The sequence below is a fragment of the Oncorhynchus mykiss genome, chromosome 30 (assembly GCF_013265735.2).
Source record: "Oncorhynchus mykiss isolate Arlee chromosome 30, USDA_OmykA_1.1, whole genome shotgun sequence".
Classification (NCBI taxonomy): Eukaryota; Metazoa; Chordata; class Actinopteri; order Salmoniformes; family Salmonidae; genus Oncorhynchus; species Oncorhynchus mykiss.
The window spans coordinates 16,136,459-16,164,344 of record NC_050570.1 but is presented as its reverse complement, the minus strand read 5'-3'; the positions used below and the strand labels follow the sequence as shown (position 1 = coordinate 16,164,344).

The 27,886-nt window shown below is 44.5% G+C and overlaps 1 protein-coding gene across 1 annotated transcript in view; it reads left to right on the top strand.

Annotated features, from left to right (window-relative positions):
- The window catches only part of LOC110521416 (NUAK family SNF1-like kinase 1), a 37,826-nt gene extending 11,201 nt beyond the window's left edge, over positions 1 to 26,625 (top strand). The window contains exons 3-7 of the mRNA XM_021598948.2: positions 9,386 to 9,537; positions 12,129 to 12,194; positions 12,424 to 12,543; positions 21,199 to 21,331; positions 21,838 to 26,625. Of these exons, the coding sequence (XP_021454623.2) occupies positions 9,386 to 9,537; positions 12,129 to 12,194; positions 12,424 to 12,543; positions 21,199 to 21,331; positions 21,838 to 22,922 (1,556 nt within the window). The 3' untranslated portion in view covers positions 22,923 to 26,625. The remainder of the gene's footprint in view (positions 1 to 9,385; positions 9,538 to 12,128; positions 12,195 to 12,423; positions 12,544 to 21,198; positions 21,332 to 21,837) is intronic.
- Positions 26,626 to 27,886: the final 1,261 nt, after the last annotated feature.

The window sequence follows — 27,886 nt, the reverse complement described above, 5'->3', positions numbered from 1 at the left end:
AGAGAGCATCATGAAGAACAAGGAACACACAAGGCAGGTCCGAGATACTGTTGTGAAGAAGTTTAAAGCCGGATTTGGATACAAAAAGATTTCCCAAGCTTTAAACATCCCAAGGAGCACTGTGCAAGCGATAATATTGAAATGGAAGGAGTATCAGACCACTGCAAATCTACCAAGACCTGGCCGTCCCTCTAAACTTTCAGCTCATACAAGGAGAAGACTGATCAGAGATGCAGCCAAGAGGCCCATGATCACTCTGGATGAACTGCAGAGATCTACAGCTGAGGTGGGAGACTGTCCATAGGACAACAATCAGTCGTATATTGCACAAATCTGGCCTTTATGGAAGAGTGGCAAGAAGAAAGCCATTTCTTAAAGATATCCATAAAAACTGTTGTTTAAAGTTTGCCACAAGCCACCTGGGAGACACACCAAACATGTGGAAGAAGGTGCTCTGGTCAGATGAAACCAAAATGGAACTTTCTGGCAACAATGCAAAACGTTATGTTTGGCGTAAAAGCAACACAGCTCATCACCCTGAACACACCATCCCCACTGTTAAACATGGTGGTGGCAGCATCATGGTTTGGGCCTGCTTTTCTTCAGCAGGGACAGGGAAGATGGTTAAAATTGATGGGAAGATGGATGGAGCCAAATACAGGACCATTCTGGAAGAAAACCTGATGGAGTCTGCAAAAGACCTGAGACTGGGACGGAGATTTGTCTTCCAACAAGACAATGATCCAAAACATAAAGCAAAATCTACAATGGAATGGTTCAAAAATAAACATATCCAGATGTTAGAATGGTCCAGACCTGAATCCAATCGAGAATCTGTGGAAAGAACTGAAAACTGCTGTTCACAAATGCTCTCCATCCAACCTCACTGAGCTCGAGCTGTTTTGCAAGGAGGAATGGGAAAAAAATTCAGTCTCTCGATGTGCAAAACTGATAGAGACATACCCCAAGCGACTTACAGCTGTAATCGCAGCAAAAGGTGGCGCTACAAAGTATTAACTTAAGGGGCTGAATAATTTTGCACGCCCAATTTTTAAGTTTTTGATTTGTTAAAAAAGTTTGAAATATCCAATAAATGTCGTTCCACTTCATGATTGTGTCCCACTTGTTGTTGATTCTTCACAAAAAAATACAGTTTTATATCTTTATGTTTGAAGCCTGAAATGTGGCAAAAGGTCGCAAAGTTCAAGGGGGACGAATACTTTCGCAAGGCACTGTATGTGTCTGAAAGGCTGATTAGGAGAACACTCCTATAAACTAGCCTATAAGGAGTTGGGATGCTGCTCCCTTTTACATACTAGCCTATAAGGAGTTGGGGTGCTGCGCCTTCTTATAAACTAGCCTATAAGGAGTTGGGGTGCTGTTCCCTCTTATAAACTAGCCTATAAGGAGTTGGGGTGCTGTTCCCTCTTATAAACTAGCCTATAAGGAGTTGGGGTGCTGTTCCCTCTTATAAACTGGCCTTTAAGGAGTTGGGGTTCTGCTACCTCTTATAAACTAGCCTATAAGGAGTTGGGGTGCTGTTCCCTCTTATAAACTAGCCTATAAGGAGTTGGGGTGCTGTTCCCTCTTATAAACTGGCCTTTAAGGAGTTGGGGTTCTGCTCCCTCTTATAAACTAGCCTATAAGGAGTTGGGGTGCTGCTCCCTTTTACATACTAGCCTATAAGGAGTTGGGATGCTGCTCCCTTTTACATACTAGCCTATAAGGAGTTGGGGTGCTGCTTCCTCTTATAACTAGCCTATAAGGAGTTGGGGTGCTGCTCCCTTTTACATACTAGCCTATAAGGCGTTGGGGTGCTGCACCTTCTTATAAACTAGCCTATAAGGAGTTGGGGTGCTGCTCCCTTTTACATACTAGCCTATAAGGAGTTGGGGTGCTGTTCCCTTTTATAAACTGGCCTTTAAGGAGTTGGGGTGCTGCCCCCTCCTATGCGTTAAGTGCAGCCTGCCCCTCTGTCTGCTACCAACCATTGCTGGTCGATTTTTTTGCAGAGGTTGCCTGATTTCTGGTGTTTCTCTTTAACCAGTGGTTACTGTTGTGGGCTGGCCCCTGCCCAGAAAGTGTTGCAAATGTATAGGCCCATACAGTATGTGTATCCGGCAACACCCGTGTCAACAGATAACTGCTTGTGTGGAACAAAGCTGAACCAGATGTGCAACGCTGAGATTTTCTTGCTCTGCATCCATTCTGCATCGATCAGCAGACCTGTGAGCATTTAAAGCACATTTGCTTGTCACTTCCAGCACAATTCAAAACCTCATAACTGGATTTTAAATGAACATTTTCCAGAGAGGTCTTCCTGAAAGTCAATTTGGTTCATTCAGTTTAAATGGTATTCACGTCATCTATTTGTGTAGTGTATTGTGTAATGCTATTTGCCCCCAGCACACTTATAGGCTGTAAAACAAGCCTGGCATGACAGGGATAAGGACCCCCCTCTGGGTTAGAGAAGACAGGACTTTGAGAAAGGATAGATTTTAGAGGGGGTACCCATCCTCCCACTCATTTTCTGGTTTGAATGGAAAAAGCACTGCATTATGAGTGCTGTCACTATCCCTCCATGTAAAATATAAGACAAAACACTAATGGGGGAATTCTGACCTGAATTAAGCACTCGTAGTTAGAATGTAATTCTTTTTTAATGCACTTTTCTCTATACACGTATTCTGAACTTGAACTTAAGCATGTAAGTGGAAAAAGCGTCTACTTAATTTTTCCCCATATAAATAACACCATTCTCCATGCACTGTAATTTACAACATGATAAGAGGTAAATGTGTAATCTGTTTGGATAAGGGAATTGTAAATATATATGACACTTGTTTATATCTATTTTACCTTATCACTGGAGACAAATGTGAAACTAGGCATAGGGCAGTAAACTGAAGCATATCAACATATCAACTTTCCCACAGTAAGGTTTATGAAATGCTGTGCCATTATGCCGAATTAAAATTGTAAGTCCTTTTAACTTGCACTCTCGAATGTCTTAATTATAGTTTACCCCAACTTACTCAGTTTCCTATTTTTATCATGTTAAATAAACTCAGCAAAAAAAGAAACACCCTTTTTCAGGACCCTGTCTTTCAAAGATAATTTGTCAAAATTATCCAAATAACTTCTCAAATCTTCATTGTAAAGGGTTTAAACACTGTTTCCCATGCTTGTTCAATGAACCATGAACAATTAATGAACATGGACCTGGTCGTTAAGATACGAACAGCTTACAGACGGTAGGCAATTAAGGTCACAGTTATTAAAACTTAGGACACTAAAGAGGCCTTTCTTCTGACTCTGAAAAACACCAAAAGAAAGATGCCCAGGGTCCCTGATCATCTGCGTGAACGTGCCTTAGGCATGCTGCAAGGAGGCATGAGGACTGCAGATGTGGCCAGGGCAATAAATTGCAATGTCCGTAATGTTAGACGCCTAAGACAGCGCTACAGGGAGACAGGACGGACAGCTGATTGCCCTCGCAGTGGCAGACCACGTGTAACAACACCTGCACAGGATCAGTGCATCCGAACATCACACCTGTGGGACAAGTACAGGATGGCAACAACAACTGCCCGGATTACACCAGGAACGCACAATCCATCCATCAGTGCTCAGACTGTCTGCAATAGGCTGAGAGAAGCTAGACTAAGGGCTTGTAGGCCTGTTGTAAGGCAGGTCCTCACCAGACATCACCGGCAACAACATCGCTTATGGGCACAAACCCACCGTCGCTGGACCAGAAAGGACTGGCAAAAAGTGCTCTTCACTGACAAGTCGCGGTTTTGTCTCACCAGGGGTGATGGTCGGATTCGCGTTTATCGTCGAAGGAATGAGCGTTACACCGAGGCCTGTACTCTGGAGCGGGATTTATTTGGAGGTGGAAGGTCCGTCATGGTCTGGGGCGGTGTGTCACAGCATCATCAAGCTGAGCTTGTTGTCATTGCAGGCAATCTCAATGCTGTGCGTTACAGGGAAGACATCCTCCTCCCTGATGTGGTACCCTTCCTGCAGGCTCATCCTGACATGACCCTTCAGCATGACAATGTCACCAGCCATACTGCTCGTTCTATGCGTGATTTCCTGCAAGACAGGAATGTCAGTGTTCTGCCATGGCCAGCGAAGAGCCCGGATCTCAATCCCATTGAGCACGTCTGGGACCTGTTGGATAGGAGGGTGAGGGCTAGGGCCATCCCCCCAGAAATGTCTAGGAACTTGCAGGTGCCTTGGTGGAAGAGAGGGGCTTACAGGCGGTAGGCAATTAAGGTCACAGTTATTAAAACTTAGGACACTAAAGAGGCCTTTCTACTGACTCTGAAAGCATCAAAAGAAAGATGCCCGGGGTCCCTGCTCATCTGCGTGAACATGCCTTAGGCATGCTGCAAGGAGGCATGAGGACTGCAGATGTGGCCAGGGCAATAAATTGCAATATCCATACTGTGCCTAAGATGCCTAAGACAGCGCTACAGGGAGACAGGACGGACAGCTGGTTGTCCTCGCAGTGGCGAGTCCCTGCTCATCTGCGTGAACGTGCCTTAGGCATGCTGCAAGGAGGCGCTGTCTTAGGCGGCTCACAGTACTTAATGCAGCTAGTGGTTACTTTTGATTTTGACCCCCCCTTTGTTCAGGGACACATTATTCAATTTCTGTTAGTCACATGTCTGTGTAACTTGTTCACTTTATGTCTCAGTTGTTGAATCTTGTTATGTTCATACAAATATTTACACATGTTAAGTTTGCTGAAAGTAAACGCAGTTGACATTGAGAGGATGTTTATTAGCCACTATCAGTATCGACTGTCAGTAGACCTAATAACCACACATATTCAACTGACAATTTACTGTTAGTTCCTACAGTTGGTATTGCCTAAATTATCTTTCCATTTAATTATATTGTTTAGTTTACCTTCATTTGCTTTCTCTCTAAACGCTGTCATGGCCGTGTGGTTGTTGCTGAGGATTATTAGTAACAGTTCATCATATTTTTTGAAGATGTAGGTGTAAAGGACGTCACACTGCTTGCTTTGTGAGTACCTCTTCCTCCCGATTCGGCCCATACCTGACACAAACTCGGGATCTCTGCCTTGCTAGCACACATGACCGCCCTCCTGAAGCGTCTTACCAGTCGACGCCACACGAAAAGCTAGCTATTCGCTGGTGCAAGTGGCGACATTTTGTGCTGAGGCGTAAGCTTCACACATCTCCATGTGCTACATAAGCTAATTAAATCATTATGGAGCAGACCAAGCCGTAATAGTTTGAACCTGACGCACGGCGCAATACTTGACCATTTCATCACACAGTTTCATGCTTAGTGCGATCAATAGTATAGCCTACTGTTGTACACTAATCTTCCAACATTAACATGGGTTGAAGAACTGAATGTGGCAGTTTTCAGAATGATTCAAATCACCGTTTTCTTTCTGTCTAGTGTAAATGCTCTCCAAACCTGTTTTTTTATGATTAATAAACACTTTCCTAACCCTAAATAATCTACAAGATCAGAGTATTTTTTATCTACAAATTGGTTCTGAAACAGAGACAAATATGGATATATTTAGATGGTTTCTTTCATTGATTCCTAATATTCTCAACGTTCTCTCCATATACAGTGGCTGACGAAAGTATTCACCCCCTTGGCATTTTTCCTATTTTGGGGGGGTTTGTATCATTTGATTTACACAACATGCTTACCACTTTGAAGATGCAAAATATGTTTTATTGTGAAACAAACAAGAAATAACACAAAAAACTGAAAACTTGAGCGTTCAGAACTATTCACCCCCCCCCCCCCCCCAAAGTCAATATTTTGTAGAGCCACCTTTAGCAGCAATTACAGCTGGGGCATGTCTCTATAAGCTTGGCACATCTAGCCACTGGGATTTTTTTCCCATTCTTCAAGGCAAAACTGCTCCAGCTCCTTCAAGTTGGACGGGTTCCGCTGGTATACAGCAATCTTTAAGTCATACTACAGATTCTCAATTGGATTGAGGTCTGGGATTTGACTAGGCCATTCCAAGATATTTAAATGTTTCCCATTAAACCACTTGAGTGTTGCTTTAGCAGTATGCTTAGGGTCATTGTCCTGCTGGAAGGTGAACCTCTGTCCCAGTCTCAAATCTCTTGAAGACTGAAACAGGTTTCCCTCAAGAATTTCCTTGTATTTAGTGCCATCCATCATTTCTTCAATTCTGACCAGTTTCCCAGTCCCTGCCAATGAAAAACATCCCCACAGCATGATGCTGCCACCACCATCCTTCACTGTGGGAATGGTGTTCTCGGGGTGATGAGAGGTGTTGGGTTTGCACCTTACATAGCGTTTTCCTTGATGGCCAAAAAGCTACATTTTAGTCTCATCTGACCAGAGTACCTTCTTCCATATGTTTGGGGAGTCACCCACATGCCTTTTTTCTTTAAACAATGGCTATTTTTCTGGCCACTCTTCCATACAACCCATCTCTGTGGAGTGTATCGCTTAAAGTGGTCCTATGGACAGATACTCTAATCTCGGCTGTGGAGCTTTGCAGCTCCTTTAGGGTTATCTTTGGTCTCTTTGTTGCCTCTCTGATTAATGCCCTCCTTGCCTGGTCTGTGAGTTTTGGTAGGTGGCCCTATCTTGGCAGGTTTGTTGTGGTGCCCAATTCTTTCCATTTTTTATAATTGGAATTAATAGTGCCCTGTGGGATGTTCAAAGTTTTGGATATTTTTTTATAACCCAACCCTGATCTGTACTTCTCCACAACTTGTCCCTGACCTGTTTGGAGAGCTCCTTGGCCTTCATGGTGCCGCTTGCTTGGTGGTGCCCCTTGCTTGGTGGTGTTGCAGACTCTGGGGCCTTTCAGAACAGGTGTATATACACTGAGATCATGTGACACTTAGATTGCACACAGATGGACTTTATTTAACTTATTATGTGACTTCTGAAGGTAATTGTTTGCACCAGGTCTTATTTAGGGGCTTCATAGCAAACACATATGCACGCACCACTTTTCAATTTTTTATTTTTTAGAATTTTTGGAAACAAGTTATTTTTTAAATTTCACTTCACCAATTTGCACTATTTTGTGTATGTCCATTACATGGAATCCAAATTAAAAATCAATTTAAATTTCAGGTAGTAATGCAACAAAATAGAAAAAACGTCAAGGGGGATGAATACTTTTGCAAGGCACTGTATTCTAGTGAGTCTGTTGACAAAATTGAAGCTAAAATGTACACCATATTTAAAGGGATGTCTTAAGATAAATGTACTGAAAACCCTATTGAATGAAAACTCCACAAGAAAATCTGTTGGCCAGCAAGTGGGAGGGGTTTCAGCAGTTTAATGCAATTTATTCAGTGTGTGCAAGGTAGCCACACCTGCAGAGCGCATTACACAACTGAATCAGGTAAGTACTGATAAGTGCGTAGGAAAGGTGTAAAAATGGCTCCTAAATGTTTATGTTAAAGGCCTCAATTCAGACATTAACACACTATCAGGGTGTTTTTTTTAGCTTTTATGTTAAAATATAGTAATTCTTATTTTTTTACATAAAAGCTGCTTCTTAATAACTTCATTGTCCTCTATCTAACTCTGCTAAGACAGTGATTAGCAACCCCCTCCCCATGTTAACAGCTCAGAGGCCTAGCCTAGTGGACCCAGCAGATAGCAGAGCAGGGCATTGGGACAATGGGTGCTAATTAGTGTGATCTGAGGCCTGCTGGCCCATTGAACAAAGACCGAATGAGTGATGGACAGAGAGGGCACCCCATTATGTAAGCCAGGTAATTACCCCAGTGAATCATGGGGGAGGGGGGCACGAGGGGCAGGGGTCAGAGGTAACGAGTGCCCACACTGGGCTCTCAAACGGACCCCCACCACGGATCGCCGGAAGGGTCGTCCTGGGTCACGGCTCCGTCGGCCAATCAGAACCAACCCCCAGGTCGGCTGGCCCGGTTCCCGTGCTGCCTGCCCTGCCCAGCGGAGCAGTCACAATCAGGGATTGTTGCCATCAATCAACATCAACATGTTTCTACCACAGGATTATTCTCTGAAAGGGAGGGGAGGGTGGGAGGAGAGGAGAGGGGATGGGTGGGCCTGTGGAGGTGCTCACTCATGGGTGCAGAGAGTTGGCCTTCACCCCTGGAGCCCCTGTAGTGTGGGAAAATACACTGACAATAAGAAGAACATGGCCAATGGTTGTGTCATCATCCCCTCTCTCTCCGCCTGACTAACAGTTCTCATTTCCCCCATATGATGCACTGCTGATGGGTCAGCAACATGCCCTGGCAGTAGGCGAAATGATACATTGGAGGCTAGATAGATAGTGGAACAGTACAGGACAGGTTGTCCTGTGTCTAGTCTATAAGGCGTTCCTATCTCTTACCCAAGTAATGCACGCGTAAATGGAACTTAATTCAATTTTTATGTACTTTTCTCTCTATGCGTACTCTGACCTTGAACTTAGGCATGAAGTAATAAATGTTTCAGCCAGCTATTATTTTGGGGTGGAGATAACAGAAAGGAAGGTGGGGCAGAGGTGTGTCTACAGATAGGCCGTATTCTGACCTTAACTTAATTCCCTCGTAATTCCACCACCTTTATGCACGATGAAACAATGAATAAGGTCCAACGAACGGTCGGTTCCAAGTGAAACAGAAACGACTTTCTTTGTTCCGATAGAAATAACACCATTCTCCATGCACTGTAATTTACAAGTTAATAAGAGCTATTGATAAGAATTGTAAATATAAATGACAATTGTTTGAATTATTTTACCTTATGATCGCTGGAGACAAATGTGAAACCAGTCATATGGCAGCAAACTGAAGCATATCAACATACAGTGCCTTGCAAAAGTATTCATCCCCCTTGACGTTTTCCCTATTTTGCTGCATTACAACCTGAAATTTAAATGAGACTGGTGAAAGTTAGTGACATGATGAGATGTTGATTTACTGTCCAGGTCAGGATGACACCATGCTTTTCTCTTCTCTTCTTTTCCCTCGCTCTCTCCCTCCCTCTCTCCCTCTCGCTCTCTCTTTGCCTTCTCCTCTCCAAGGGGTTTGGGTGTTACTAAAACACTCCCCCCACCCCCTCCCTCCCAGTTGTGTTGCTAAGACTCAAGCCAGACACATGAGGTGGGATTGGTGATGTAATGTAATCATAGAAGCAGTGCAGAGAGAGTGTGAATGCAGCCAGTTGGCTCTGAAACTGGGAGGGGTACTCTTCTCATTTATTCAACATAATACTGTCCACTGAAACTATGAAGTTAGTTGTTTCTCTTCCTGAATGGTTTATGATGAAACCTCTGCTGTGAAACAAATGGTTGCTAACTGTTTGTCCACACTAATTGTTTGTCCATTCTAACTGTGTGTCCATTCTCCTCCAGTGTTTGAGAACAAGGACAAGATCGTGATCGTGATGGAGTATGCCAGTAAGGGTGAGCTGTATGACTATATCAGTGAGCGCCGGCGCCTGAGCGAGAGAGAGACGCGACACTTCTTCAGGCAGATAGTCTCTGCCGTGCACCACTGTCACAAGGTAAAATTCTCCAGAGAAACGTGCACACGTGCACGAAAAACACACCCACACATTTCTGCTAATCAGATGCAGCGCAAAATATCGTAACCTTATGACTATAACTGTATATATTCTTCACATAGAGAAGAAGTCTGCAGTATGAGCTATGCTTTTAGTGGCCTCTTGGTGTTAAGGAGGACTGTAAGGGACTTAACACAAACCAGTGTTGTCCATCGTGCACACAGTCCCTGCTCATCTGTTGTCATGACTCCATATCCCTGGATCCCCTCATAGCTCCCCCAGGACACCCCCCCTCCCTCCCGCCATAACATGGATCCTAGCCCACCCCTCTCTTCTCCCTCATTAAACCATGGTCTCCCAGGGATGGGGGATGTTTGGGTGGGCTCCCCACTAGTCATCATCTCTACAGCTGGGATGGGATGATGTCATCGTCCCAGCATAAGGGGGAGCACCAGACACACAGCCAACGCGTAGGGATGAGCCTCTAGGGGCAACCGCACTGAGGGGTGGAGTACCATGGTGTAGGGTAGTGGGGTGATATAGTGTGGTTGACTGACATAGGAAGCAGGTGTACTGTGAGAGTGCTGATTAGACCCACCTCATTTTATAACCTCCGTTTGTAAGCATGTGAACATGTGTTCCCTATCACATCCTAACCAATTGGAGACGCACAGTACAGTGTAGGCCCGGGGGTTACAGCTGTAGTGAAGTCACCCCATCACTTCCAGACCTGAAATGGCTGCTTGTGTTTCCTGTTGCTGTGTGTATACCACATGTTAATGCATGCATTGAAAGTGCCACTAAACAACATAGTTGCTTTTTTTGTGAGAAGATACATTACCAGTCAAACGTTTGGACACACCTACTCATTCAAGGGTTTTTCTTAATTTTTAACATTGTAGAATAACAGTGAAGACATCAGAACTATGAAATAACACATATGGAATCATGTAGTAACTAAAAAAGTGTTAAATAAATCAAAATAGATTTTATATTTTAGATTCTTCAATGTAGCCACTTTTTGCATTGATGACAGCTTTGCACACTCTTGGCATTCTCTCAACCAGCTTCATGAGGAATTATTTTCCAACAGTCTTGAATGAGTTCCCACATGTGCTGAACACTTGTTGGCTGCTTTTCCTTCACTGTGCAGTCCAACTCATCCCAATCCATCTCATTTGGGTTGAGGTCGGGTGATTGTGGAGGCCAGGTCATCTGATGCAGCACTCCGTCACTCTCCTTGGTCAAATAGCCCTTACACAGCCTGGAGCTGTGTTTTGGGTCATTGTCCTGTTGAAAAAGTGTCCAGTGTCATCAGCAAAGCACCCCCACACTATCACACCTCCTCCTCCATGCTTCATGGTGGGAGCCACACATGCGGAGATCATACTTTCACCTACTCTGCGTCTCACAAAGACACTGCGGTTGGAACCAAAAATCTCAAATGTGGACTCATCAGACCAAAATACAGATTTTCACCGGTCTAATGTCCATTGCTTTTTTTCTTGGCCCAATCAAGTCTCTTCTTATTGGTGTCATTTAGTGTTTTTTTGCAGCAATTCAACCATGAAGGCCTGATTCACGCAGTCTCCTCTGAACAGTTGATGTTGAGATGTCTGCTACTTGAACTCTGTGAAGCATTTATTCGGGCTGCAATCTGAGATGCAGTTAATTCAATTGAACTCATCCTCTTATCCTCTGCAGCAGAGGTAACTCTTGGTCTTCCTTTCCTGTGGCAGTCCTCATGAGATCCAATTTCATCATAGTGCATGGTGGTTTTTGCGACTGCACTTGAAGAAACGTTAAAAGTTCTTGACATTTTCTGGATTGACTGACCTTGATGTCTTACAATAATGATGTACTGTCATTTATCTTCGCTCATTTGAACTGTTCTTGCTTGGTCTTTCACCAAATACGGCTATCTTCTGTATACCACGCCTACCTTAACACAACTGATTGTCTCAAACGCATTAAGAAGGAAAGAAATGACACAAATTAACTTTGAACCAGGCACCCCTGTTCATTGAAATATATTCCAAGTGACTACATCATGAAGTTGGTTGAGAGAATGCCAAGAGTGTGCAAAGCTGGCATAAAGGCAAAGGATGGCTACTTTGAATAATCTCATCTAAAATATATTTAGATTTGTTTAACACTTTTATGGTTACTACATGATTCCATTCCATGTTTTATTTCATAGCTCTGATGTCTTCACTATTATTCTACAATGTAGAAAATAGTCAAAATTGAGAAAAACCCTTGAATGAGTAGGTGTGTCCAAACTTTTGACTGGCACTAAATTATCCTGGTCCATCATTATAGGCTCTTATTTATGTGAGGTGAGTTAGAGGGAAATCTCTACAGATGTCAACACGCAGATGATAGAGGGCCAGGCAGGGCAATTAAACCTACTAGACCAATTGGCCCACTCTAACTATATCCCTTGAGAACAACACTGGAGTTTGTTCTCACCTCACCGCCATCAAGCGAACGAACGAATAGTGAATGAACGCTCCCCTACTGTACAGCCCGGCAATCGGTCTGGTGATTTTTCTTCTAGAGCCAACGGATGGACTGTTTGTCTTTTACAGAATGGGGTGGTGCACAGGGATTTGAAACTGGAAAATGTGCTACTGGATGAAAACTGTAACATTAAGGTAAGAAATAGTCAACTTTTATTCAACTCTGCAGACTCTTGTCCGTACATTGTAACCTTTGAATCTGTAATTGTGAAACAGTCTGTAACTTTGAGTGCTATTTAGATATGGAGGCACTACTAACCAACTTTCTTTTTTAGAATCTGTAACCATGTTAATGCCATGATACTTTTAATGACATTTGTTATGATGTTTTACCAAACCTCGATGTGTCCCTGTCTCCCGCCAGATTGCTGACTTTGGACTGTCCAACCTCTACCACAAGGACAAACTGCTGCAGACTTTCTGTGGCAGCCCACTCTATGCATCACCGGAGATAGTCAATGGAAGACCTTACTGCGGCCCAGAGGTAGGCACTAGGCAGGCACCACAGAGGTCAGGGGCCACAGACAGACACAATGAGACAGACTGGTTTTCTTTTGTCCCTGGGAGAAGTTATTACTAATCCCCAGGACCTGGCACTGTTGGTTGGGAGTCCCAAAGCAGATATAGAGAGGGAGGTAGAGAGATAGAGAAGGTTGGTGGTAGAGGGAGGGAGAGAGATAGACAAGGTTGGTGGTAGAGGGAGGGAGTGGAGGGAAGGGAGGAGGTGTAACAGCATTGTTTCTGTCCTTCTACTCGCCCCAATCTGGGCTTGAACCAGGGACCCTCTGCATACATCAACAACAGTCACCTTCGAAGCATCGTTACCTATCGCTCCACAAAAGCCTTGCAGAGCAAGGGAAACAACTACTTCCAGGTCTCAGAGCGAGTGATGTCACCGATTGAAACGCTCCTAACTAGCTAGCAATTTCACACCGGTTATAGAGGCATGAGGTATCCTCTTTGATGGGATTCTCCCTATTCAGTTACTACTCCCAGCAACTCTCACATCCTTAGTGGAAGGCCACAGATGGTGGCTTGGCTCCCTTTGAAGACTATAGTGCTGTTGTTGCTCATAGTATCCTGGCGTCGAAGATCATGGCTGACATTTTACATTCTCCCAACCGATTGTGCTATTTTTTATTTTTTTTACGTATTTTTAAAACTATTGTGTACATAATGTTGCTGCTACCATTTCTTATGACCGAAAATAACTTTTGGACATCAGAAAAGCGATTACTCACCGCGGATTGGAAGAAATGTTTTCCTTTAACGAGTCCGAGGAGAAGTATTTCCTGCTTTCATTGGAACAGGCCTAGATCCACGCCTTTTGAGTGAAGAAAAAAAGGCCAGAAAAGGGGCCGCAGATCGGGCAGCCTTCTGAGAATCCGGAGGCTAGCGAGTAAACTCCCACTGCCATCCTTTCTTCTTGCTAACTTGCAATCATTGGAAAATAAAATTCATGACCTACAATGAAGATTATTCTACCAACGGGACATTAAAAACTGTAACATCTAACATCTTATGTTTCACAGAGATGTGGCTGAACGAAGATACAGACAATATAGAGCTAGTGGGATTTTCCATGCACTGGCAGAACAGAGACGCTACCTCTGGTGGGGTGAGGGTGTGTGTCTATTTGTCAATTACAGCTAGTGCGCAATGTCTAATATTAAAGAAGTCTCAAGGTATTGCTCACCTGAGGTAGAGTACCTTATGATAAGCTGTGGACCACACTATCAACAAAGAGAGTTCTCATCTGTATTATTCGTAGCCGTCTATTTACCACCACAGAACGAAGCTGGCACTAAGACCGCTCTCAACCAACTCTATAAGGCCATAAGCAAAGAAAATGCTCTCCCAGAAGTGGTGCTCCTGGTGGCCAGGGACTTTAATGCAAATTTTTACCAGCATGTCACATGTGCAACCAGAGGGGAAAAAAATCCTAGACCACCTTTACTCCACACACAGAGATGCATACAAAGCTCTCCCCCGCACTCCATTTGGCAAATCTGACCACAATTCTATCCTCCTGATTCCTGCTTACAAGCAAAAACTAAAGCAGGAAGTACCAGTGACTCGCTCAATACGGAAGTGGCCAGATGACGGGGATGCTACACTTAAGGACTGTCTTGCTAGCACAGACTGGAATATGTTCCGGGATTCATCCAGTGGCATTGAGGAGTACACCACCTCAGTCATCGGCTTCATCAATAAGTGCATCGATGATGTTGTCCCCACAGTGACTGTACGTAAATATCCAAACCAGAAGCCATGGATTACAGGCAACATCCGCATCGAGCTAAATGCTTGAGCTGCCGTTTTCAAGGAGCGGGAGACTAATCCAAACGCTTATAAGAAATCCGGCTATGCCCTCAGACGAACCATCTAACAAGCAAAACGTCAATACAGGATTAAGATGGATTCCTATTACACCGGCTCTGATGCTCGTCGGATGTGGCAGGGCTTGAAAACTGTTACGGAAATGGAAACTCAGACGCGAGCTTCCCAGTGACGCCAGCCTACCAGATGAGCTAAATGCCTTTTATGCTCGCTTCGAGGCAATTAACACTGAAGCATGCACGAGACCTCCAGCTGTCCTTGATGACTGTGTGATAACGCTCTCGGTAGCCGATGTGAGCAAAACCTTTAAACAGGTCAACATTCACATTCACAGCTGGGCCAGACGGATTACCAGGACGTGTTCTCAAAGCATGCACGGACCAACTGTCAAGTGTCTTCACTGACATTTTCAACCTCTCCCTGACCGAGTCTGTAATACCTACATGTTTCAAGCAGACCACCATAGTCCTTGTGCCCAAGGAAGTGAAGTTAACCTGCCTAAATGATTACTGCCCCGTGGCACTCACGTCGGTAGCCATGAAGTGCTTTGAAAGGCTGGTCATGGCTCACATCAACAGCATCCTCCCGGACACCCTAGACTCACTCCAATTTGCATACTGCCCCAACAGATCCACAGATGACGCCATCTCAATTGCACTCCACACTGCCCTTTCTCACCTGGACAAAAGGAACACCTATGACTACAGCTCAGCGTTCAACACCATAGTGCCCACGAAGCTCATCACTAAGCTAAGGACTGGGACTAAACACCTCCCTCTGCAAAAGAATATGAGACGGCCTATAGGGAGGAGGTCAGAGAACTGGCAGTGTGGTGCTAGGACAACAACATCTCCCTCAATGTGAGCAAGACAAACGAGCTGATCGTGGACTACAGGAAAAGGCCCCCATTGACGGGGCTGTAGTGGGGCGGGTTGAGAATTTCAAGTTCCTTGGTGTCCACATCACCAACAAACTATCATAGTCCAAACATACCAAGACAGTTGTGAAGAGGGCATGGGTCCCCAGATCCTCAAATGGTTTTACAGCTGCACCATCGAGAGCATCCTGACCGGTTGCATCATCGCCTGGTATGGCAACTGCTCGGCATCTGACCATATGGCGCTACAGAGGGTAGTGCGAACGGCCCAGTACATCACTGGGGCCAAGCTTCCTGCCATCCAGGACCTATATAATAGGCGGTGTCAGAGGAAAGCACATAAAATGGTCAGAGATTCCAGTCAGCCAAGTTATAGACTGTTTTCTCTGCTACCGCATGGGAAGCGGTACCGGAACACCAAGTCTAGCAGCTTTTACCCCAAAGCCATAAAGCCATAAGACTGCTGAACATTTTATAAAATCGCTACAGGACAATTTACATTGACCCTCCCATCTCTTTTGTACACTGCTGCTACTCGCTGTTTGTTTGTTATCTATGCATTGTCACTTCACCCCCACCTACATGTACAGATAACCTCAACTAGCCTGTACCCCCGCACACTGACTCGGTTCTGGTGCCCCCTGTATATAGCCTCGTTATTGGTATTGTTATTGTGTTACTTTTTATTACTACTTTTTTATTTTAGTCTACTTGGTAAACTCGTCTACTGTTGGTTAAGTGCTTGTAAGTAAGCATTTCACGGTAAAGTCTACACTTGTTGTATTCGGTGCATGTGACAAATGAAGTTTGATTTGAATAGAATATGAATGAGTTACACAGACAGGCTCAGCAACTTCACTTCCAAGGATGGGTGGGATTGAGAAATTGTTTGGTTAAGAAAAAGGGAGAGAGAATGTGACAAAACATCACCAAAACTATTTATTGACTAATTTGAAAGCAATTCTTTAGGAAGTTTTCCAAATTGCAAGAAAACTTGTGCATTATAAAGCAAAGTAAAAGTCGTATTTTTAGACTGAAATGTCCAACGATTCAATTTAGTATAATTCACTGTCATTTTCTTCAGTGTGCTAAAAAAAAAAACTGTAATGAAAATTACAGAATCCAGTTGGGGAAAAGCCGCAAATTACAGCTAACACTGGAAACAAAAACAGAACACAACAATGGCATTCACCCCGTCTCGCCCTCCCTGCAGCCCTGGCAGTCGACCAATCACAGAGGAGCGCTCTCAGTCATTGAACCAATGACAGAGCGGCTCCAGTGTGAGACATTCCAAGCATGGGCCCTAAAGGAAGTCCAGTCTGCCCAATCGCAGACCCCAGTCCCAGAGCTCAGTCCCAGACATGGGCTGGCTATATTCCCCTGGCCATCGACAAGCAGCCACATTCCTCCAGAAGTCCTCCTCTTCCAAAGCCTGACATCTGGCTAATCAGTGACCGGCATTGTGTCTCCTGAGATCTGTCAGGGCCTCACAGCTCTGCCACCTCTGCTGAATTCATTACACCCCTCTCCACCCCTCTGTCCCCCCTCCTGCCCCCTACATTCCCCAGACACTGGTCTTGCATAACCCATTTACTGAGACAGTCACATTGCATTAGATTAGTGGTCACAAAGCGCAGGTTGACACATAGAGAAAGACTGACACACTCCAGACTCTGGTTCTATGGCTGAGAGGATGGAAGTGGAAATCAGGGCTTAGAGCACAGCCCATTATCAGCCTGAAAACGTCATCCTGGCACATTTTTGCAAAAAGGTCAAATGTAACAGCAGCTGACGTTTTTCTTAATACATTGCAGTCAAGGGGAAAATATGTGTCACAGGGTTGATGTTTTTCTCAATACATAGCCATCAAAGGGAAAAGATGAGCTTTAACCAATTTAATCTTATGTCAATTAATTGCAGTCAATGGGGAAAAAATGAGTGTCACAGGGTTGAGACCTAAGTGAATAAATTGCTTTCAATGGGGGAAGACCTTCGTCACAATATGGAGATATTTATTTATTTTTATTTATTTATTTTACCTTTATTTAACCAGGTAGGCAAGTTGAGAACAAGTTCTCATTTACAATTGCGACCTGGCCAAGATAAAGCAAAGCAGTTCGACATACAACGACACAGAGTTACACATGGAGTAAAACAAACATACAGTCAATAATACAGTATAAACAAGTCTATATACAATGTGAGCAAATGAGGTGAGAAGGGAGGTAAAGGCAAAAAAGGCCATGGTGGCAAGGTAAATACAATATAGCAAGTAAAACACTGGAATGGTAGTTTTGCAATGGAAGAATGTCCAAAGTAGAAATAAAAATAATGGGGTGCAAAGGAGCAAAATAAATGAATAAATTAAATACAGTTGGGAAAGGGGTAGTTGTTTGGGCTAAATTATAGGTGGGCTATGTACAGGTGCAGTAATCTGTGAGCTGCTCTGACAGTTGGTGCTTAAAGCTAGTGAGGGAGATAAGTGTTTCCAGTTTCAGAGATTTTTGTAGTTCGTTCCAGTCATTGGCAGCAGAGAACTGGAAAGAGAGGCGACCAAAGAAAGAATTGGTTTTGGGGGTGACTAGAGAGATATACCTGCGGGAGCGTGTGCTACAGGTGGGAGATGCTATGGTGACCAGCGAGCTGAGATAAGGGGGGACTTTACCTAGCAGGGTCTTGTAGATGACATGGAGCCAGTGGGTTTGGCGACGAGTATGAAGCGAGGGCCAGCCAACGAGAGCGTACAGGTCGCAATGGTGGGTAGTATATGGGGCTTTGGTGACAAAACGGATTGCACTGTGATAGACTGCATCCAATTTGTTGAGTAGGGTATTGGAGGCTATTTTGTAAATGACATTGCCAAAGTCGAGAATTGGTAGGATGGTCAGTTTTACAAGGGTATGTTTGGCAGCATGAGTGAAGGATGCTTTGTTGCAAAATAGGAAGCCAATTCTAGATTTAACTTTGGATTGGAGATGTTTGATATGGGTCTGGAAGGAGAGTCTGGAAGGAGAGTTTACAGTTAACCAGACACCTAAGTATTTGTAGTTGTCATCACAGGCATGACACCTCCCTCGCTCTGTTAAAGCTGTGTAAGGCAGGCGAAGTCAGGTGCATGAGAGCAGAGTAGAGTAAACAGGCACACTTTTATTCCCGTCATAAAATAGTCACAACATGACATCTAAGTGCCCAAAAAACACGGAACATGAATACAAAAGTATAGCGCGTGAACATACACCATTCACAATAAACAATTACACACAAAGACATGGAAGGGAACAGAGGACTAAGTACATGCAGTGTGATTATGGAATGAAAACCAGGTGTGTATGAAACAAGACAAAACAAATGGATATATGAGAAATAGAGCGGCGATGGCTCTCTCTCTCCCTCCCTCTCTCTCTTCTCTCTTTCTCCCTTCTTCACCTTCTCTTACTCTCCCCTTCTCCCCCTCCATTCTATGTCCCTACCCCCCCTCTATACTATTTATCTTACTCCTCTCTCTACCTCCTTTTTCTCCTACCTCCATCTCTCTCAACTTTCCCACCTCCACAGACAGGATATTGATGATATGCATCAAGGTTATTGGCACATACTAAGTCTATACATTGCAGTCAAGGCAAAAACATTGGTGATAAAGCTACAATGGGTAAATTGGTGAAAGACACGGGCAGACGGACGGACAGACAGACCTATAAACATGCCCACATCCCAGCTCAACCCTAGCCATAACCCTAACCCTATTCCTAGCCCTCCACTTCTTGGCTCTTGGAGTTGGGGTTGAGCTGGGAGTTGATATGAAGCTAGGGTTAGGGCCTCAAGACATAATCCAAACCTGAATCCAATTAACAATGATTTAATTTGCCCCTCCCTCCACTACATTGCAGAAAGGTAGGCCTTGAAGCCTGACCTAAAGTTAGTGTGCTTTTGAGTGACATCAACAGAACAAACTAAATGTATGGAATCGTTCAACAGACGCTTTAGATGAACCCAAACCTACATCTGACCATGAGAAATGAACAGTGAAAACTTGGTCCCACAGAGAACAAGGCCTTTCTTCCATAGAAAAGCATTACCTACAGCCCTCTATTAACCACGCCCCTGTTGACTGTGATTGACTGTGATTGATCTAGCTATCCATCCTTGCACTGTCACTCCCTGACCTTAGAGAGACTTAGAGAGACTTTTTATTTCTCTCTTTATTTCTCTATTTGTTTAGGTCAGGGTGTGATTTGAGTGGGCATTCTAGTTTTTCTATTTCTTTGTTGGGCGTGTATGGTTCCCAATCAGAGTCTATCGTTGTCTCTGATTGGGGATCATACTTAGGCAGCCTTTTTTCCACCTTTAGTTTCTGCACCTTTACTTTCTGCACTGCATGTAGCTTTACATTCGTTTTTTTGTTGTATTTTGACGTTTTTTTCTGTGTCATTTAAATACAAGTAAAATGTACTCCTACCACGCTGCTCCTTGGTCTAATCCATCTCTAAATGATCGTGACATGCACACAACCTTGTAGGGATGCCCTGGGTTGAGGTTCAGATTCTTGTGGAAACAGGAAGAGTCTTAATTAAAGGGCTACTTTGGGATTTTGGCAGAGACATAAAATTGTATCCACGAGTTCATCGGACTCTCATTGTCAAAATCCTGAAATAACCCTTTAATCCTCAACATGGTCCTTCATTCTCTCGGCCTTCCTGCCTGCCAGCCTGCCTGCCTGCCTGCCTGCCTGCCTGCCTGCCTGCCTGCCTGCCTGCCTGCCTGCCTGCCTGCCTGCCTGCCTGCCTGCCTGCCTGCCTGTCTGCCTGTCTGCCTGTCTGCCTGCCTGCCTGCCTGCCTGCCTGCCTGCCTGCCTGCCTGTCTGCCTGTCTGCCTGTCTGCCTGTCTGTCTGTCTGTCTGTCTGTCTGTCTGTCTGTCTACTTGCCTGCCTGTCTGCCTGTTTGTGTCCGTTTGTTTGTCTGACTCTGTCTCTCAGCCTACCTGAGTGAATGGAGAGGGAGGTGGGAGAGAGAAGAGAGGGAATGAGGGAGGGGGGATGAGAGAGGGGAGAGAGAGTCAACAGACATATAGAAGTGGGGGAGAGAGAATTGGGGGAGTGAGGGAGGGAGGGAGGGGGAGAAAGGGGAGAGAGTAGAGAGAGAGTCAACAGACAGACAGAGGTGGGTGAGAGGAGGGAGATAGAAGAGGGAAAGGGAGAGAGAGAGAGATGAGAGGAAAGAGAGGCAGGGAAAGGAGGGAGAGAGAATGGGGGAGGAGGGAGAGAGAAGGGGAGAGTGAGGGAAGGGGAGATAAAGAGGGAGGGGGAGGGAGGGAGGGAAAGTAGGTGGGAGAGAGAGAGGGAAGGAGAGAGAGACTCATCTTTTCAAATTGACTGCAATGTGTTGAAAAAAATATCAGATTACAGTAACCTTTTGTCTTTTTGCAAAAATGTGCCAAAATGAAGATTTCCTATGATATTATGTTGTAGAGCAATATGGTACACTCTTAGAAAGAAAAAGGTGCTATCTAGAACCTTAAAAGTTTCTTCGGCTTTCCACATAGGAGAACCCTTTGAAGAACCCTTTTTGGTTGCAGGTAGAACCCTTTTTGGTTGCAGGTAGAACCCTTTTGTGTTCCATGTAGAACCCTTTCTAGAGTGTATAGCTGTGCAGTGCTTACACTGTTTCAGCTGTCGCTACAACATATGTCGTTCCAGTTCAGATACAGTACGCTCCTTGTTAAAGTTTTAATGATCTGTTGCTAACCCAGTAATGGCATTGAGCCTCATTTACCAGTTACTGGGAATTGGAAAAGGGAAATGAGAGATTCCAATTTTTTTCAACTGCGTCTCCAGTGACGGATTTTACTGACTGATCTCTCACATTCAGTCTATCTGATCGTGATCCTGATCTGTGTAGTTACCCGTGTGTGTTTTGTTGTTATAGGTGGACAGCTGGGCTCTGGGGGTGCTCCTATACACCCTGGTCTATGGGACCATGCCGTTCGATGGAGGAGACCACAAGAACCTCATCCGCCAGATCAGCAACGGAGAGTACAGAGAGCCCACCCAGTCCTCAGGTACAGATCAAGACCCTCTACCTACAGTTTGAGACAGGGATACCCAATTACATTCCTCTGTGGGCCGAAGTTTCCTTGAGCGGATGGTTGGGGGCCACAACATTGTTATAAATCATTTGTACACTGCAAATTGAGTGCAAGAATCCCAAACAGAATCATTTCAAACCTTGATTCCATTGGGATCACATATGCCTCTCTATTTATGCGTGGGAATACTTGGGAACAGAATCCCTCAATTAAAATCACTTTGAGCTGATTTTCTGGTGATTTTACAGTCTTTTATGTCCAACAACTATTCTTTTTTTTTAAAGATTTTGGCGGGACGCCTATTGGGAAACCCTGGTCTAAGATCTAGTTTCCCTCTACACACTAAATATAATGATTATTAGATAATAAATGCTCTGCAGCAAAAAACAACAGTGAAGTGTAACCCAGCTCCTACATACCCCCTGTTGTGCTCAAATCCAGAATGTTAAACTATGCTCCCCTCCTGTTTGCCCTCCCAGATGCCCGTGGTCTGATCCGTTGGATGTTGATGGTGAACCCAGAGCGGCGGGCAACGGTGGAAGACATCGCCAACCACTGGTGGGTCAACTGGGGCTGGAAGAGCAGTGTGTGCGACTGCGAGACCCAGCGGGACAATGGCACCTCCTCTCCCATGCTTGCCCGCTTCATTGACTGGCAGAACCGCACAGAGCCCTGGCCGGGCAAACCCACCGCCCTGCTGCCCCTGGTCCTCCGCCAGCGCCCCAAGAAGTCCAAGAAAGAGAACGAGGTGGGAGATGGGCCCCACGGTGGAGGGGAGGGGGAGAAGCCCGGGCTGAAGAGGCCCAAGGGGATCCTGAAGACCCGGCTGATGGAGAAGCAGCATTCGCCCAGCCTGGAGGAGGTGGAGCTGGGGAGTGGTGGAGCGAGGATCGGCCTCAGGCCAGCCGAGAGAGAACCAGGCTGCTCTAGCCCCGACAGAGAGGAGGAAGAGGAGGAGCCCGCCCTGGCAGGGGGCTCGCCGGCCAAGATGGTGCCCACCCTTCCCAGGAAGGGCATCCTGAAGAACAACCAACAACGGGAATCAGGGTACTACTCCTCCCCGGAGCGCAGTGAGTCCTCCGAGCTGCTAGTGGGTGCCACCATGTCCCTGGTTGCTGCCTGCAGCTCCCCGCCCAGGAGAGTGGTGGGGAGGAAGGGCATCTTGAAGCGCAACGGGAAGTATTCCACCTACAGCGGCCCTCCCTCAGCTGGTGCTCTCGGGGACCCCTCCCAGGGCGACTCTGGCCTGTCCCGTAGCCAGAGCCGTCCATCCAGCATGGTGTTGGAGGATGGCGTCGTATCCCCCAGGCTGTCCCCCGACTGGCCCCCCACCGCCCCCCACCGCCCCAACATCAGGGCTTGTGTGTCAGCCGAAAACCTGCTGCAGCTGGCCAGTTTCAAGGGCTTCCAGGCAGCCCCTCTGCTCCACGGGTCAAAGTTCAGTCGGACCCCCAGACTGCGGGGGTCCCCGGGGGACAACGGCAGCTTCTCCCTGCTGGGGGACCTGGACGACATGACTCAGGTGTACCAGCAAGCCCTGGACATCAGCAGCAACCTCACCTAGCCGAGGAGGGGATAGAGGAGGCAGCCAGGTGGCCAGGCTGAGGCTATAACATCTGTCTCTGTTGGTGTGTGTGTGTCTGTGTGTATGTGTGTACATGTATGTGTATGTCATTGACGACCAGTGACCCGTATGTTGCTGAGATAGCCTACCTAAACCTTTTGGAAGGTTATAGTTTTCTCACTGGGGTTCAAATCCTTGTTGGAAACTATATTATACACACACTCATACATACAATACATGACTATTATGCACTTCTCAGGCCAAAGGACATTCAGTTAGCAGGGTTTTCAAACGACGTGAGTGGAGTGAATAAACAACTGGCATGAGAGAATGCCGCCCAGCCTTCCTCCTCCATCCGCCCGTAGACTTTGCTGTGTTCAAATGTTTACATGTTCAGCAAAAGGCAAGTTAGAATCACATACGCAGCAACCAGAAACTGGTTGGCTCTCAAAGCGAACCATGAATTGAGTTTGAGTTTACAAAAGCACCTTAAAACTCACACAGAGCACATGTTTTTGTGATCTTTTACTTCATGTAAAAAACAAACCAGGGTCTTGCTCCATAATAACTGACGATGTTAACTATTTATTAATATTTGCGTAGATTTAGTATGAATACAAAACTGGTGGGTTCTGGCAGTACTGGAATAGTCCAAAGCTCAATGTCTCCAACCCTTTGTGTGGATTGTGGAACTGACATATATAATTGTTATGTTACCCAAGGAAGTGAAACATGTATACATGATATATTAATATGGCTGCATATGTAAAAAATGTGGCTATGTATATCACCATCAAAGCGTATGTCCTATATATGAGCATATGATATTAGGGAATATGTAGGAAGTGCCTTTTAGGATCTAAATTAAATGATGTAAGTCATTTCCTGAAAGTAGAGCAGGATGGATGCAGGCCAACCTGTCACCATTTGTGCTGTTTTGATTCTTATACATGTGAATGTGGTGAGAGAGAGAGAGACCCAGGACCTTAACGGAACACACTGTGGTCTATTGCATTACATAGTCACAGGTCAGGGGTCACACAATGGCCTATAGCCTTACACAGTCACAAGTCAGGGGTCACACAGACATTAAACAGCAGTTGAGATGAATCAGTCCCGTCTCCATCCCAAAATACACACTGTCAGGAACAAGAACCAAGCCCAGAGAGATGACAGAGTCTTAAACAATTAGGCTTTTCGTGCAGTGCTTTCTTGCTTGATGTGTCTGCAGTTTGATGATTTGGTTAAACACAAGGCCTGGTCAGGCCAGCTCGAGGGGTCTGGAGCTGCTCACCTTAGAAGGTAGATGGCCCAGACACCCTCTCATAGTCCCGGAATGTTCCTGGCAAATAAACAGCCATGTCTGTGGTTGTTTTGTCTGTATGCCTGTAGTGCAGTGCTGGAGTTACCTCTGCTGAGGCCTTCTCACTCAATTGGCATAACTTGGCTACAGAGTCCTACCAGCTGGAAATGGCAGAGAAACCATACAAGTCGTGTACACAATGCTCAGGTTGTTATCTGTGGATATTGTTATAGCCTAGTTTAATTTGTTTAAACCATCCCCCAACTCCACAAAGGGCTTAGTAGAAGGATTTGTTTCAGTGCTCTGATGACACTGCACATTCCACAGACAATGGCTGGAGACGTGTTGGTGCGGGAGATGTTATCCGCACCGGTCAGGTGGGTTCTGTGGTCTGTGCTGTCAGGTTTCCAGCTGTGTGTACAGGGCCATTTTGTCAAATAAGCACCATTAGCCAGCTATTGTTTTTATAAGAGGGCGGTATAGTGTAGTAGAGAGAAACATAATAATGGTAGAGAGTAGTAGAGATTTTAGAGGGAAACAAGTGTTTGAGTGAAAGAGAATGTTCTTAGTGAAGGTGAGATTTGAGAAGCCTTTCGGAAAGGGTGAAAGACTTTAGTTGCTGAGTTGAAGGAAACAGTGATGTAGACTAGAGAAAGTAACAGAGAAAGTGAGTTCTGAGTAGAAGGGAAGGAAATGGAAAGTATTGTATTTAATTTTTTACCAAATATGAGAAGAAGCTTCATTGATGCAGGGGGTGAAATGGATTGGGTACTGTATGTGCCCCTGGAACCTTTATGATAGCTGGGAAACCCCATCTGAAAATGAATTCATTTTTGCAACAATAATAGCCTGACAGGCTTTTATTATGCTGTCACTTTTTTGTTAAGAGATTGTTTTAGGCCAAAAGCTAGAGGCTGGCAAAGCAACTTGTGTCATGGGCTGAGTGTGTTCGATGGAGTGTGTTTAGAATGGCCTTTTAAACTGGGATGGAGAGGGAGATCTGTGACTGATACATTTATTATACTGTATCATCAGAATATGTGTATGGAAAACCATAGCAACCCCCAAGCAACAGAATTAACATGTTGAATGATTTCAAAGGTCCGCTAGTGCAAAGTTCTGGTTATTGATTGAAACGACAGACCCGTTCTGTATTATATTGCATTTTATTGCCCTTTGTATTGCCTTTTATTGTCAACTGGATTTACAGTGATGAAATTATACTATGTTAGTATTTTGTTTTATTACGCTTCTGTTTTTGATTCTCCAAAATATAGAAACTTTATATTGCTTTATGTTATGGCAGAAAGTATTTCTTCCCTGAGTTTGGTCGTAAGAGATCAGGGGTCTGATCTGATGTCAGTGAGATCTCAGTGTTTCCCCTGTTTTTGGTACACCTGAGGGGTCAGAGCAGCTGACCTGAGTTCAGTCATGTTGCAGAGTGTTTACCTGTGAACTTATATCAAATCAAGAGTCAACTTACTAATACAGCCTGGTGGCCCAACCCCAGAGAACAGGGCATTTAAACCTACCCCCTCCCAAAGAAAGAGGTGCCCATTGACACCACCCAAAGGGGAAATCCATGGGTTGTTATTATGATAGTAATCTTTCTAAAATGATAACACATATTAAGCAACACAGAGATAAACACGTACATGTATGTGCTATCACATTGACAACCCCTTGTTTGATCCCAAAGAAGTAGTCAGAGTCCATCTGTACCAAAGCAAGGAGATCCGAAACGAAGGAATGACATCAGGAGAAAACAATGGAGAAAATCTGATTAAACTCTCTATCTGCCAAACTGGAAATAACTGGTGCATATACATTAGTTAGTAGCAGAAAGTCTAAGCATAGGAAAACTTGACTGGATATTGTTATTAAGACAGTAATAATAGTATTATTATGTTATTTAAGTATTATTTTTGTTGGCTTTTGCCACGGTTATGATTTTGTTTTGGTATCAGTTGATGAACCTGGACTGCTAAGGTGGTTTAAGTTTAGTGGCGTTGCTATCTTTTATGATCATGTTTAATTTTATGAGAATGAGAATTATTATCAAGGTGTTTTTTATACTTGTATTTATTGGTGATTAAGCCATTTTCATTTGACGTATAAAGCTACTCTGTTCATGATTTGGCCTGCTTGTGGGTGTGTTGACTGCATAAATGGAGAGATATCATTGTTTCAATGTGTATAGCATTGAGGGAGTGAAGATGACATTTCATTGTGAAAGCGTTGGTCAATATATCATGGTCAAGTATACCAATCAGATTTCATTATATATGACTAAGTCTTAAGAAATGTTCTTGGAAGGAACCAAACGTCATTGATCCCTCTACTTCAAACCATGCTTCTGTAGTACTGGACCAAGTCAAATAAATGGATCACGTTAAAGAAGTTGTTTCCTGTCTGACTTTGTGTATTCAGTGTTGTTCAGTTTCTATCTTTCTTGCTTTTATTGGCATTTAACTCCTACTGTAATCTACTTTTGAGAATTGGAAAAATATCTCAGAGAAACTTCAGAGACAGGAAATTGAGTAAGCGTGTCTGTCTGTCTTGGGGAGAAAGAATAGTCTGTTTTTGAGAGCAGAACAGAGACAAGTGGTTGGTAGTCAAGAGAGAACATTGCTGCTGTTAGGCTAATTTGATCCACATTTACTTTTAGGGGGAGTGGCTGGCTGGCTGGCTGATCTGGCCATAGGTAAGGAGTCTTTGGGGCTTCGGTGTTAATATGTGAGATGGCACACCTGCCTCATGTTGTCCAGACCAGACAGGGCAAAAGGCCCAGGAAGAGAAACTTGGTTTATCTACACTGATCTAGGAACCCCTAACCAAATCTCATTCTAGGTAGATAGCTAACTTTATTTCTAAACAGGGTATAATCTGTCACGTGAGATTATATCTACAGAAAGAGGTACTGTAGTTATTCCTCTCACATAGTTGAATTTATGTTTCGTGCCTCGTATACTGTAGCCTTCGGTGCCCAGAAAACAGTGTAAGAAAGTCAAACATTCATTAAACACCACTATGAATCAGTCTTTTTAATATGTTTCTAGTTGTGGAGATTCCTGGTTTACCTAATATGTGTTTGGGAAAGCCTCAGAGGGAAAATAAGAGGTGAATGAACAAGAGCAGAGTGAGCAGTTGAGGGGAAGACGGCTCATGATAATGGCTGAAACGGAGCAAATGGAATGGCATCAAACACATGGAAACCATTTGATACCATTCCACTCATTCCGCTCAGCCATAAACACAAGCCCGTCCTCCCCAATTAAGGTTCCACCAACCTCCTGTGGCTTAGAGCCATCTTTACCTCAGTGCACTAAGAGCAATTTTCAGCCAATGGTTTCCGAAATGAACGGCAGGTCAGAACAGAGATAGGAAGTTACAAAACACTGTAGCTAGGTACTTAGAGTACAAAGGCATAATAAAGCATTGTGTAATACATTGGATGTCTGTCATCTATGTAAGAGAATGCAGGCAGTCAGTGATGGCATGGATTAAAACGGCAATTTTCAAATCAGGACTGCACACAGTAACTACACCCTTGACATGATATTGACCTGAGTTTCAAAGGGATTTTCTTCCCTTCTGGATTCTTCAGAAACATCAGGTTCACTTTTTCACCCTCAAATAAAATGAAGCTGGCAAACTTTCT